At 52.9% G+C, this 12,779-nt stretch overlaps 5 protein-coding genes across 5 annotated transcripts; 3 read left to right on the forward strand and 2 right to left on the reverse strand.

Annotated features, from left to right (window-relative positions):
* Positions 1-448: 448 nt before the first annotated feature.
* On the reverse strand, positions 449-1,941 carry BJX68DRAFT_272174 (uncharacterized protein; the record flags this gene model as incomplete). The annotated part of the gene is made up of 4 exons (XM_071047147.1): positions 449-1,183; positions 1,236-1,358; positions 1,682-1,789; positions 1,840-1,941. The coding sequence occupies 4 exons, from the start codon at positions 1,939-1,941 to the stop codon at positions 449-451; spliced, it is 1,068 nt and encodes a 355-aa protein (XP_070893468.1).
* A 2,191-nt stretch (positions 1,942-4,132) lies between these two features.
* BJX68DRAFT_247878 (alpha/beta hydrolase) lies at positions 4,133-5,501 on the forward strand. The gene has a single exon (XM_071041831.1). The coding sequence runs from the start codon at positions 4,171-4,173 to the stop codon at positions 5,380-5,382; it is 1,212 nt and encodes a 403-aa protein (XP_070893469.1). The 5' UTR covers positions 4,133-4,170; the 3' UTR covers positions 5,383-5,501.
* Positions 5,502-5,541: 40 nt separating this feature from the next.
* On the reverse strand, positions 5,542-6,950 carry BJX68DRAFT_279431 (uncharacterized protein; the record flags this gene model as incomplete). The annotated part of the gene is made up of 1 exon (XM_071048736.1): positions 5,542-6,950. The coding sequence occupies exon 1, from the start codon at positions 6,916-6,918 to the stop codon at positions 5,542-5,544; it is 1,377 nt and encodes a 458-aa protein (XP_070893470.1). The 5' UTR covers positions 6,919-6,950.
* An 842-nt stretch (positions 6,951-7,792) lies between these two features.
* On the forward strand, positions 7,793-8,538 carry BJX68DRAFT_258896 (uncharacterized protein; the record flags this gene model as incomplete). The annotated part of the gene is made up of 3 exons (XM_071043611.1): positions 7,793-7,968; positions 8,057-8,396; positions 8,428-8,538. 3 exons carry the CDS (start codon positions 7,793-7,795, stop codon positions 8,536-8,538), a joined length of 627 nt encoding a protein of 208 aa, XP_070893471.1.
* Positions 8,539-10,963: 2,425 nt separating this feature from the next.
* On the forward strand, positions 10,964-12,514 carry BJX68DRAFT_247879 (DUF2252 domain-containing protein). The gene has a single exon (XM_071041832.1). It carries the CDS (start codon positions 11,017-11,019, stop codon positions 12,358-12,360), a length of 1,344 nt encoding a protein of 447 aa, XP_070893472.1. The 5' UTR covers positions 10,964-11,016; the 3' UTR covers positions 12,361-12,514.
* The last annotated feature ends 265 nt before the right edge of the window (positions 12,515-12,779 follow it).

The raw sequence follows: 12,779 nt of genomic DNA on the forward strand, positions 1-12,779 counted from the left end.
TCGTGCAATAGGACAAATTATGTCCTTACTGGTTACGAAGATGACCTGCAGAACCTGTGTAACTCGCTCCGCCCACCCAGTTTATTATGAAGGCCTTGAGTGGGCTTGCAGCAAGGACCTTCCATTTGGCCTGGATCGCCTGTCCGTCCATTGGACCCAGCACACTAACCAGTAGCAGCAGTCAAAGCCATGCACTTTTAGTACGCTGCCTCCCTACGGATACGCGAGATCATGGGTGTATCATTTAACAATACACGTGTTATATCTTTGATCAAGGCAGAGTTACTCCAGTCAAGAGGCAAATGTTCGGAATATACAGTCACCCGCTGCAAATATCACTAGGCCCGAGAGCTCAATCTACAATCCTAATTCCAGGTTACGCCCCTCGCATCACATATGCCCGAAACCGGGCCACTTGGAATTACGCTCGATGCTGGATTGTCCAATCTCAGGTATCCACAGGCTCTTTGTACGGCCATAGATTCCTAAACAGCTCCCGCTCCTCCTCATCCTGCGCCAGCCCGATAAAAGTCTCCTTGAATTTCCGATAGTTCTCACACGCCAGCTCGTAGTCGCCAGGGCCCACCATCCCATTCACAGGGAGCACAGACTGCTGCCGGAACATTAACATCATTTGGCCCACGCCTTTAATATTTTCCTCTTCCTTTGAATGCCACTCAATGTCCTCGCCGCTAAACTCAATCGGACAAGTAATGTCCGCGAAGAACTCGCTCCAGTGCGTTGTAATATCCATGAGGGCCTCGCGAAGGAAAAACAAGTCGCGGTTCTCCCATACGCCGCTCACGAGCCAAACAGGTTTCCGGAGGATTGGTATTGTCCGCTGCTGGAGGACCGCCCAATGCAGAGGGGACCGCTTGTATACTTGTGCCTCGTAGTATTTATGCAAGGTTTCGCTCTCCAAGTCATCGTCGATCCGCTTTTGCTCGTTTTCTGGCAGGCTCTCGAAATCTGCTGGGCGTTCGGGGACGACCCAAGCTTCTCGAACGGGTCCAGCGTGTCTACATAGCCTGGGAACGCCAGCTTGGTAGAATAGCGGGGCGACGCACGCGGCTTGCCAGTCAACGATGCGGGTGATCCGACAGGTATCTGGATCGACGAAGATGTTATCCAGGTGAAGGTCCCGGTGCCAGAGAACGTTGGCGGAAGATGGTTCGTCACCCTGCTGGGGAACAAGATAGGAGGATATTTGCATGTATTCTCCAAGAGGGAGATACCATCTTCAGGGAGCTCTCTGTTTTGTTTTGGCCCGTAATGGTTTGTTCGGGGAGTAGCATGTTTCTTGATCCACGCCATCTCATTTCGGCCAATTGCTCGATTGTATTCCGTAGCATCTTTCCCTACGGAGCAGAGACACAATGTTAGACGGCGAAATGGGGAATCGCCTACTTACAAGGTCCGCGATCGAATTTCATGTCCTTCCTTGTGTCACGCCACAGTTCGTTGGTCCAATCGCAAAGCGTTCAAGGACGCCGGATTCAAGGTTTGGTGTATGAATGTCTTCTGCTTCGCCAACAAGGGAACGCAAGTCTTCTTTGAAATAAATGCAACCGTGGCTGTCAAAGCGAATCGTGGACAATTTATTCTCCAGCTCCGCCACTTGAACTATTATCTGTAGCTTCATCTCCCGAGGCCATTCATGCCAGACAGAACCTAGTCGTACGCCAAGAGCCTTTTCTTCAATGATATATTCGGCCTCGACTGGGGTGTTTGCTGCATCGGAGGACCAAGACAGTACCCTGGGGATGGGAAGGTCAAATACATCACGAAGCTATCAACTTTAGTGGCTGAGGAATGACGGATTGGGACCAAACATCTTACCATCTCACGCGTGGCGACCTCGGAGGCGACGGACAAATGCGCAGGGCCACCATTCGGGTTTGGAAGTTTTGCAAAGACCTCCGATCCGTTATCCATTCTCATGATGAACCCTTTATTATATAGGCCTTCCACACATTTGGTGATTTTGGTGCCTTGCATCGAGTCAGCCATCGATTGCTGCTATGCTAGCTTGATGGGGAAAGCAGAACCTACAATACCGGGCTCCATCGCAAACATTGACTGCGACATCGAGGAGTCGGCCTATATTAAATTTCAGATAGCGTTTTGAGAGTTCACACTCTTCATTGAATCTGCATTTGAGCGACAATCAACCGCAGCGCCAAAATACCAAGCGAATCGCTTACAGCCATCGATGCCTGGTCTATCGATAAAAGTCTTGCTCGGAGATTCGCTGTTCTAGATTGACACTGTTAGTACTGATAATATTGGACATGTTTGACTGATGTGATTATAGAGGAAGCTCACCTAGGCCACTCTGTTTTTCGAGGTAGATCTCTGGATCGCGAGCGCCTGTCGCCTGCGGCGTGTCTAGCCGAAAAGAGGAAAAGAATCTCATTCTCTGAGTGAACACCGCAGTACCATATTTCGCAGATACTCTTCGATTACCAAGCTGCCAAAGTTGCCTGGAGAGGTTGATCATGGTCATCGACGATGGCAATTGCGGTTAAAGGAGATGGCCGGCCTGCTTCGAGGGGTTCGGAGCCTCTTGCCTGAGCAGTGGGTCCATCTCTGAATTGCACCAATAATGTACCCCATATCTACTTTTAAGCGCTCTGTCAGAAGGCAGGTCCAACCCATTTTCGGCTTGACTCCCCAACTTATTTGGTACTTTTGTCCATCATCAACCACTTCTGTACCAATGAAGAGGGACCTTCTCTGGCTCTAATCGCGTCCCTTGTGCCCAAAGAGGACACTCGCTTGTTATCTAGCCCATCCTATTTGACACGAATAAAAGCGAAATCAGCTTGGGTTGCGGAGGGAGCATCAAGCAAGAAGACTCTCTTAGGGCAGCAAACTACTGCTCCCTCACTCCCGCATTCCTCGCCACTTCCGCCCAAAAACCCCAGGTCTTAGGGCGACGAATATCGCGCTGTGATCGGTCAATCTGGATCTCGCGTCGCGCGTTGAGATTTCGGGTTTGCAGGTGCCACCGGCCAGTTGCGTAACTGACAGCTTCCGTCCTATACAAGGTTGTCACAATAATCAAGCTTGGATCGAAGATTTCTATTGATAGTTTCATTAGCTTCCACCTCGTACCAGCGTCTCGGATACACCACAATCAAATACGAGAACTATATCGCCCTGGAATACGACCCGAAACTATTCGTCGTCTTATATCATCGCCCCGGCCCAAAATACGAACATTGGGCGCTACAAGTAGGAGATGATGAAGGAGAGGGTACACTCTGCGAGCTTCATGGCAACAACCGCAGCGTCACCGACGGGCGACCAGAAAGTCACGACACATTCGTCCGCAAACTCTTCGTTGCGCGTATACACGGCGACAAGAGTGACGCTCTAGACGCCGCAGCAGAGGTCGATGAATCTTACGGAGTGGGCTTCTCAGGCCTACGTTATGGATATTAACCTCCATGGATGATGAACATACGTTCTTGGGGCAAAAGAGCGAATATCTAAGCGCCAGACGGGAGTTGCGCGAGAGGTTCAAGAAGATAACGACGCCGTCTTTGACCGAATCAGAAGCATATGCGGATTGGCTGGCAGTGGGATGAATGATCTTGTTGTCGCATACACGGTGGGCGGTCGAAGGATCTGGGAGTTTAATGGGCGGACTTTGATGCCACATGTGTTTAGGTAGATATCTCCCTTCTCTGTTACCTTATGATGTTACTGTTTGACCTTCAAATAGATCACAATACGCGCTTTGGTAATGCGAGTTCTTCTCATCTTGTCCATGAATCTGTAATCCGTTATCTGCGGTCAGCAAAATATATATCAGCCTAGGTGAGGTGCGAAGATTCCAGAGCAGATAATCCTCCACCACATGTATGTTTTACGGCAAGCATTACTCTACGTACAGCGACGAGAACCATGAATCGATTAAATTGATGAATTCATTCTGTTGCTTCGATTTGCAGTTCAGACTGCATCAAAAGATTTCGGAATTCAAGAAGCGGCCCGGCGGAAGTGGTCCGAGCGCCGACCCGCTGAGTTTCTGTTGGCTCGCTCACTCGATTTGATTGGTCAGGCCTATAAGCGCCGGGCATCTCACAACAAACACGACGACAACATCTTCATCTCCCCCGCCATTCTTATCACCAAGACCATCCCCATCAATCGTGTTCCATCATGGGGGTCGACGACTTTATCGGGTCCTTTTTCAAATATGCCTTTGTCTCAATAGCAGCCGGAGTCGGCATATATGCCGTATTCCTCGGCCTGCTCACGACAGTCACATTCCAGTCCCACGCCGTCTATCTGCACGCAATCCAAATGACCTGGTTCAAAGACCTCGACGTCCCCGAACACTTTGGCTTTCTCAAAAACCAGGTGACGCCCTTTTCAATAAAAACACCCGCTGATGAACTATTGTACGCCTGGCACATCCTCCCCACCGAACTCTACCGCAAAAACGAGCTCGCACTAACCGCCGAACCCACGGGCCACGTCTCCGACATCACCTCGCGACTCGCCTTCCAACTGCTTCGCGAAGATCCGGATGCCCGACTTGTTATTCACTTCCACGGCGCGGCTGGCACAGTAGGCTCGGGCTACCGGGTCCCGAATTACCGTGCGCTGTCTGCGGGGCACCCAGGGAAAATCCACGTGCTCACATTCGACTATCGCGGCTTCGGACGGAGTAAAGGGACACCATCGGAGGAAGGGCTAATCGAAGACTCACTGACAGTCGTGAACTGGGCGATGCGGACTGCAGGAATCCCCGCATCGCGAATCGTCATCTTCGGGCAATCAATGGGAACGGCGGCGAGTCTTGCGGTGTCGCACCATTTCGCTGCACAGTCTCCGCCGACGAATTTTGCGGGAACCGTTCTTGTTGCCCCGTTTGTGAACGCGCCGACCCTCGTCTCGACGTATCGCGTTGCCGGGACGATTCCGATTCTGTCGCCGCTTGCGCGGTTCCCTGCCGTGTTCGACTATCTTCTCAGATTTATCCGCGATAAGTGGCTTTCGAACGAGCGCATCGCGCAGTATGTGCGGATGAATGAGGTTAATGAGGAGAAGTACAGGGTTACGATCATCCACGCGGAGGACGACTGGGATATCCCATCGCATCATAGCGAGGTTCTCTTCTGGCACGCGGTTAACGGGTCCGTGCCTGTGGGAATCACATATGACCAGCTTCAGGAAAAGAAGATTGAGTCGCGGGTTGACCTCGGCGCGGCGGGGACGGTGATGGAGTGGCGGACTGAGCATGGCGTTATCCGTGAAGAGATTCTGAAGACGGGGCTGCACGATGTTGTTATGGGATATCCGATCATTACAATGGCTGTCATGAGGCATTTTGAAGCGGCGGATCCAGACTTTACGGTAAACAGGTAGAGCGAATATGTTCAGGCAGAAATGGCGAATCTTAGGGAAGAGATGGAGCCTTATGTTGGCAAGTGTGCATACAGTGATTCCTGAACTGCTGATAGACTCGCTTTGTAATAGAAATTATCCTAAATATTACCAATAAGAGGTCCTGTCCTAAATCTATGGTCAAAGATGAATCCCATAATTCGCAATCTCATAAGTGTCATAAATCGTCGGATCAACGGCCCTCACTGTGACAAACACCTCGACCATCATGACAATGCGACTGAGGAAATAGATTCCGGGCGAACCAATGCAAATAATTGTCCGGAGGCCTTCCCAGCGGAGGACGACTTTCTCATGATGCATAAACGCCAACAGTGAGACGATGGAGGCGAAAGCCGAGCCGCGCCACAGCCACTTCTCGAAAAGTGTGGGAAACGCCGTATTCCAGCACGCGAGATGCAGTGCGCCAAACGATGCGGCAAAGAGCGAGCATAGCGACCGGATGATTTTTGAATGGTATAGACTGGGATCCCAGTGCGCCACGACGATTTCCTTCTCGAGCTCGATTTCGACGTCTCCAGGCCCACGAACCTCACTCGCCGTCGACACAGCGGACTTGGTCCCCCGCTGCACCAGCTCAGCTCTCTCGAGAGCTCCCCGTCTCGCCTCACGTAAGGCTCTATCCCTCGCCTCCTTCTCAAAGACCCTCGGCGTAAGCGCCCAAACATTCCAATACGAGCTCTGCGCATTCTCCTCGTCAAACCTGTCAGATAGCGCCATCCCCTCAAACACCTGCCTCTGCTCCAGCGACATCTCCGGAAGGTCCACAACCGTCGGAGCCAGAATATCCTTGGGCTTCTCCCACCAGAAGAAATACGTAACCGCAAACAGCGGGATGTAGCTCAGCGTCATGCTCTCGAGCTGCGAGAGCGGGAGGGCATTCGCGGCCCGCATGATACACGTCGCGACGAACCAGAGGACCTGGAACACAGTGATCAGTTTCGTGATGCTGTCGCTCTTGTTCTTGTCGCGGATCTGCGGCAGGGTCATTCCCCAACTAGCGTGCGTGGAGGACCACGTTATTAGGCCCGATTGCAGGAGCCAGGTGTATTGGTTCGGCCAGATGACTTTATTGCTACCACGACCACCACGACCACCACGACCACCACGACCACCACGACCACCATCGCCTGTGGTTGGAGACCGATACCGCAGCGCGAGCATACTAACGTAGTATGCGTGGACGAGCTGGAACTCGCCATTGGAGTATGCAGCGCAGTCGTCCACCATTCGTCTGCATTGCGCCCACTCTTGGAGGCCCTCGACGGCGATGAATTCGGGTGCGAAAAGGGTTTTCAGGAGGAGGGCGAGTTTGTGGGCCGTTGCGAAGGTCTCGCTGGAGTAGACGCGTGGGTGGATCACGACCCAGGTACAGAGGAAGATTGTTGTGAGGCAGGTTGTTAGGAGGCCCAGGGTGCCTCTGCCGTCGGGCTCGGAGACCCAGCCGACTAATGTGAGCGTGCCACGTTGGGTTAGGCTGGGTGGTGGTGAATCCATGCAGGCATCGATGTCGAGGTCCAGACGTCATCTATCGCGGAAGGTCAAAGGCGATTGAGGTCAAATCAAGCTGTGCTGGGATATAATCATACGCTCATGGGAAGGGAGGATGTTGAGTGGAAAGCGTCTGGGGACATGGGACTGTGCTTTTAGGAGTGAGGAGAAGCGAGTGCCCTGTTACCGCTGATCCAGGTGTTCATGCATATCAATCCGCGCCCCAAATGAAATGTGCATCCGAAATTAGCTGTTGGCTCTCATGACTCAAAACCCTGCGAGTTTTGTTTCAGCCCTGCAGGGAATGACCACGGTGGGTATAATAGCAATGGAATTTCACAACCAGCAGCGGCTCAATGGGCACCGGTACAGAACCAGAATGCCCTATTTGCAATGTCCTATGACTCGCGCATCGCGCCTTCTTTCCGGAGAACTGACTTTCTTTGTTAACACGGAGTGGTCCGGGCCGGTGCCTTATTGGCGCCATGTAAGCGCCAGGGGTCCGGGCGCCTGTGAGAATGTGATATCCCTGCAGCAGACCAATCATGGCAGAGGTTCTGGACCGCTCGATCAGGCGAGAGCGACGATCGACAGGAGAAGAGTGTTCAGTGTTTATGGTCGGCCAAGGGGAAAAAAACCTCCAAATGTGATTTTGTGCCTCGGCAAATCATTGTTCATAACAACATCTGCGTATTAACCGCGTTCTAGCGGCCAAATCTACTCATTGGGGCCCTCTTCCGTGAGAGCTGGTTGGTCTCCGAGGAATGCTACTGGCCTTTTGATGCACAGTTATAACTTACAAGTCACCTCGTGGAAGATCGCCAACCGCTGTGGGAACCACAGAGTCGGTGGTTGTGGCTATTCAGTTCTCCAAGGTGACATGGTACTACGTGAGCGGCCTAGAGTCCTGAACTTCAGGAATATTCCATACACCCAGTCCTGGATCTCATACCCCGACATTGCCCCCATCCTCTACTCCCTGGACGCCCCGCTCAACGGTCCAAAGGACAGCCCCTTCACTCACACAGCCTCCCGGCAATTCGACCCTCCTCGCTCGTCTCCCCACTAAATTCACATGGGGCACTAATGCACTCGTTCACTGAATCGCGCCGATCCCAACGTTATTCCCCTCCGGTGTTGCGAGCTACCCGCTTGCCCTAGCTGTTGATCGACTTATTACTCATGTGATTGCACCAGGCTTGCGGGTCCTCGTTCCCCCTGTTGCGGAGTTTCTGGATCCCAAGGGCCGCGAGTATTTTGTCCGGGCTCGGTCGTTGAAATCCCGGATGCCGTTGCGGGAGATTAGGGCCGTGGATGAAGAAAGTTTTCGGACGATGGTAGATGCGGTGAAGAAAGGGTTTGCGGTGGTCGTCCGCACGATAAGAGGCCGTAGGGAGGACGAGAGCCAGATGCAAACTGGACCGTTATTTGTGGGTGCGCAGCCGGGGTATGCGGATTTCATCGTTGTTGCCTTTTTTGGGGTGGTGTGAGAGGGCGGATAGGAAGATATGAGAGCAACTGATGAGTGTTGGGGAGGATGGGGAAGCCAGGGCTTTGTGGAATGCTTGTTTGCCGTGGCTGAATGGTCGGGGCGAGGAGGTGGAATGGGACTCGTGCCCCTCCTAGCCATTCAAAGAGGAGACCCAACATGTCATTCATGTACTGATTTCTAGCCCCTCCCTCGTTGCTCGTCGATAAATACGCGAGTTCAGGATTAGAAATACAGGACTGAGTCTACTGGTTGCACTTCCTTATTCCATACCAGACCATCTGTGCTACTTGCCGATCACCCCAATTGAACGATCAGACCCGATCATTCTCGACCGACACATGGTCCTCATAAGTACCCGAGCAAGCGACTGCCTCCATTCCCCTACTGGCATCTCGTTCTCGGCTGTGATCAAAGTGAATGAAGAGATCGATGGTCTTACCGCCCAACTGCCATCAAACTACCTGAGCATGTCGCGTATCATGGCCTGTTCAGCTGCGGAAGAGAGAACCGCCCGGCTGTATCGGTTCGCTAAGGTTCATCAGCTAAAAACGCTCTTATATCTCCCATTGTTCCTGCAGTAGGGTGGCCCCGATACCCAGTGGCAATCTGACGCCCAGAGCACAGGCTATGGGCCGGGAGCCTGTATTTCCAGTGCCTGGTCCCTACTTAAAGCCTACCTAACGCTATATGACCTGGATCCTGCTACCGCAGTTGCTAAAAATAGCAGGAAGCTGACTATCTTTACTGCTCTTACCGCCGCCGTTACTCGCTGATGTGCATGCGCTCGTGGAACGGATGCGCAATACTTCTTCCTATTCACGCTTGATGCCGACCTGTCCCACACCAGCCGGGCTACCACAGTGTTCGAAGCCTGCTCGGAAGGACAGCGCGAATCTCTCTGCAGACAATGCCACACCACGCTCGTCGACTCGCCATACTACAGTCACACCTTGAACCAAGCGGCGAGAGCCACCGGATTAGGGTTCAGTATTTCGGCGTCCTGGAAATGACTCGCAACGGCCCGAGGTGTCGACTAACTCTCCTAGGATCCGCTGGACTAATACTTTTCTACGGCAGTCGCCGCTAACGATGACAAATCCAGCTACGACCCAGCTTGCTGGGGCCCTGGCTATATCAGACGACATGTTCTTCTCGTACTATCGACCATGCGGTAGCCATCAGCCGACTTGGATACATTTGGTGCGTCGACAGAGGATGGATTTGCCTAAACCAGTCGGATTGCGGCCTCGACCTGCACTCACAGGGAGTAAACCATTTAAGGCAACCCGTTTGGGTAAAACGCCCAATACACAAAGGCTATTCTCCATTACCTGATTAGAGAACCTCATCTCGTCGCTGAGCCACATCTTTATTACTATCTATATCGCAAAGTTCCGACATTCTCATCCTCATAAAAGACCCGAGCCGATATCAAATTAGTCCGTAGCGGGTTGCAGGATCATTGAGATACCGGTAGCATTGTACGTTCAGGTCCTATGGGTTACGTGCCGATGGGACGTTGGTAGAGATTGCACTGCGTCCATTTACACTGGAAAGCTGTCAACGGTGGAAGGGGCGAGCTAGCTGCCCCCTTCCCTGCTGCTATATCTGGTCAACTATACCCCGGTTGCTAAGCCGGAGCGATCCGCGCCAGTCCTTTGGCTTACCCTGCCTAGTTAAAGCGAGTTCCTTGGCCTCAACTTGGTATTATGGGGCGATCCGCTGTGTGAAGTATACAACCAATGATGAGATCAAACTACCATGCACATCGCGTCCAGGCCGACGCGTGTTTGTCTACATGTGCGAATGTGGCGTGCTGAGCGAGGGGTATCCGAGCCCCTCATTGTCTCTGTTTGTCGTATTGGGCGGATCATCGCTACACTCCGCTGGTCTAGATCCTACCTTTCCCTTGTCACCGCTGCAGCGAGCAAACATATTTTGCCTCCCATCCAGACTTCTTTGTTTTGTGCCCTCAATGGTGGGTATACGATGAGTCAATCGCCCTTCGGCTTAGGCTGGAACGAAGTGGTACTGGAACGATATGTTACTCGAAAAGATAATAACACAGCCGCATGCGGGGTAATGATTCTCGACTGGCCTAAATCAGTTTGACAGCGATCTGCAGGGTGAGCTGTCAGGTCTGGTGAGTGCTGACGTTCAGCTCCACCATTACTTCAAGACAGTCTTGGCTCTGCATGTGAACGAATCCGGGCGTTACGCAAAAGTAGGGACCTGCGACTCTTAATTCCCCTTGTTTTCCTACTCAGTGCAACTCAATGGACGAAATGTCATGTTTGTCGTCTCTGAAGATGGTTTAATCGACGTTTTGCGGCGCTGTCTTGGCCAGCTCATGGTGGAGCTCGCTCGAGACACGCCGAGACTCTTGGGATGGACCCTGTGGCGGAGCTGAACAATGACAACTCCCTCAGACCCGGGCCAAGAGTCTAGCGAGGTGAATTAGTAGCTTAGCAGGGGTCTGCACTGCCACTGCCACTGCCAGCTGGCAAGCTTTTTTGTTTGCCGGCCACGTCGAGCTGCCAGCTATAAGATTCCCCTCACCCCCAGCGCTTGTCCGAGGAGCAGAATCACAACGATCAAACCAGAGAATCAAAATGACGATTGACAACTCCGACACGGAACAGCGCGGCCAGGCCATTCTGGATGTCTTTGGGACGGCCTTTGGCGAGCTCCTCGCCGCCGACCCGACCGCGTTCCAGGTGAAGTTCCGCAAGATGGCTGCCTCAGCGTTTGCCTTTTACCGCGGCACAGCCTGCCTGTTCTACCACGACATGGAAAAAGAGCAGGCTACAGACAAATTTCTGGATGGGCAGACTAGCCAGATCTGGATCCACGGCGACCTGCATGCCGAGAACTTTGGCACCTATATGGACTCCCAGGGCCGACTCATCTTCAACGTCAACGACTTCGACGAGGCGTATGTAGGGCCCTTTACCTGGGACGTCAAGCGTTTCGTTGCCTCGATCGGTTTGATTGGGTATGCGAAGGCCCTGAGCGATAAGCAGATTACCCACCTCGTTCGCGCGTATGCTGCCGCGTACCGTGAGCGCATCCACACGCTGGCCACGCTCGAGGACCATGCGCAGGTCCCTCGCTTCACACTTGACACCGCCAAGGGCCCGCTGCTCGACGCTCTGCGCGACGCCCGGATGCAGACCCGCGTCGGGCTCCTCGACTCGATGACGGAGATCCACGACTACGAGCGACGCTTCACCCAGGGCGGCGGCGCAGTCCCGCTCGACGACGCCGCGCGCGAAAAGGTCGTCGACGCATTCAATCGCTACCTTGACACCCTTCCCGACTCAAAGAGCCATCGCTCCGCCGCCTACCGCGTCAAGGACGTTGTCGGCCGTCGCGGAGTCGGTATCGGATCTGCCGGCCTCCCCTCATACAACATCCTCCTCGAAGGGAAGAGCGAAGCCATCGAAAACGACGTCGTCATCTACATGAAGCAATCCACCGCTGCAGCTGTCTCCCGCCATGTTACCAACACCGCTGCTACGGGCTACTTCCACCACGAGGGCCATCGCACTGTCATTTCCCAGCGCGCTCTCCAAGCCCATGCAGACCCTTGGCTGGGCTGGACTGAGATTGATGGTGTCGGTCAGCTCGTCGCTGAAGTCTCGCCTTACGCCGTCGACCTCGACTGGTCGGACATCAACAACCTCGAAGAGATGACAGCCGTCGTTGCTGATCTTGGCCGCGCGACCGCGATGATGCACGGGGCTGGTGATGATGATGGGAGACACTCTGAGTTGGTGCCCTTCTCTCCGGAGAAGGCCATCGACGCGGTCATTGCAGATGAAGAGGGGTTTACAGAGGCCTTGGTTGACTTCGCGCATCGGTATAGCGCGCAGGCGAGAAGGGACCATCAGATCTTTGTTGATCTGTTCCGCAATGGGCAGATCCCGGGGCTTTCGGTGGATGGTGAGGATTGAGCGGCTCTGTACGACGAGATGCTATCCTCGATAGCACAATAGCTTTGACTGCAATACTAGCATTTACCTTTGCTTCTTCTGGACCATGTAGCCGGTTTCTAGTCAAGTAATGAAATCTATTTAATCTAGGCTGACATACATGAAACCATAAAACCAGCGCTTTTATGCTATAGCTTCCATCTTAAGTGGAGTATTGGTTCTTGGAAGCTGTGCTAATAGAGATAACGTGGGTTGGCAACAAGGAGTTGCGGAGTCGGACTAATAAAATGGCTGCTACACGTGACCCCATGCAAGCATGTTAGGCTACTGCCTTCGGACGATACCATGCCAATCAATCAGCGGGGTCCTTGAATTAGAAATAATAGCTTTCGCATCTACTCACTGTCTCTAGAATATCTAATATAAGTACTAAGAGTGAT

The sequence above is a fragment of the Aspergillus pseudodeflectus genome (genome assembly GCF_044049435.1).
Source record: "Aspergillus pseudodeflectus strain CBS 756.74 chromosome Unknown BJX68scaffold_75, whole genome shotgun sequence".
Lineage (NCBI taxonomy): Eukaryota > Fungi > Ascomycota > Eurotiomycetes > Eurotiales > Aspergillaceae > Aspergillus > Aspergillus pseudodeflectus.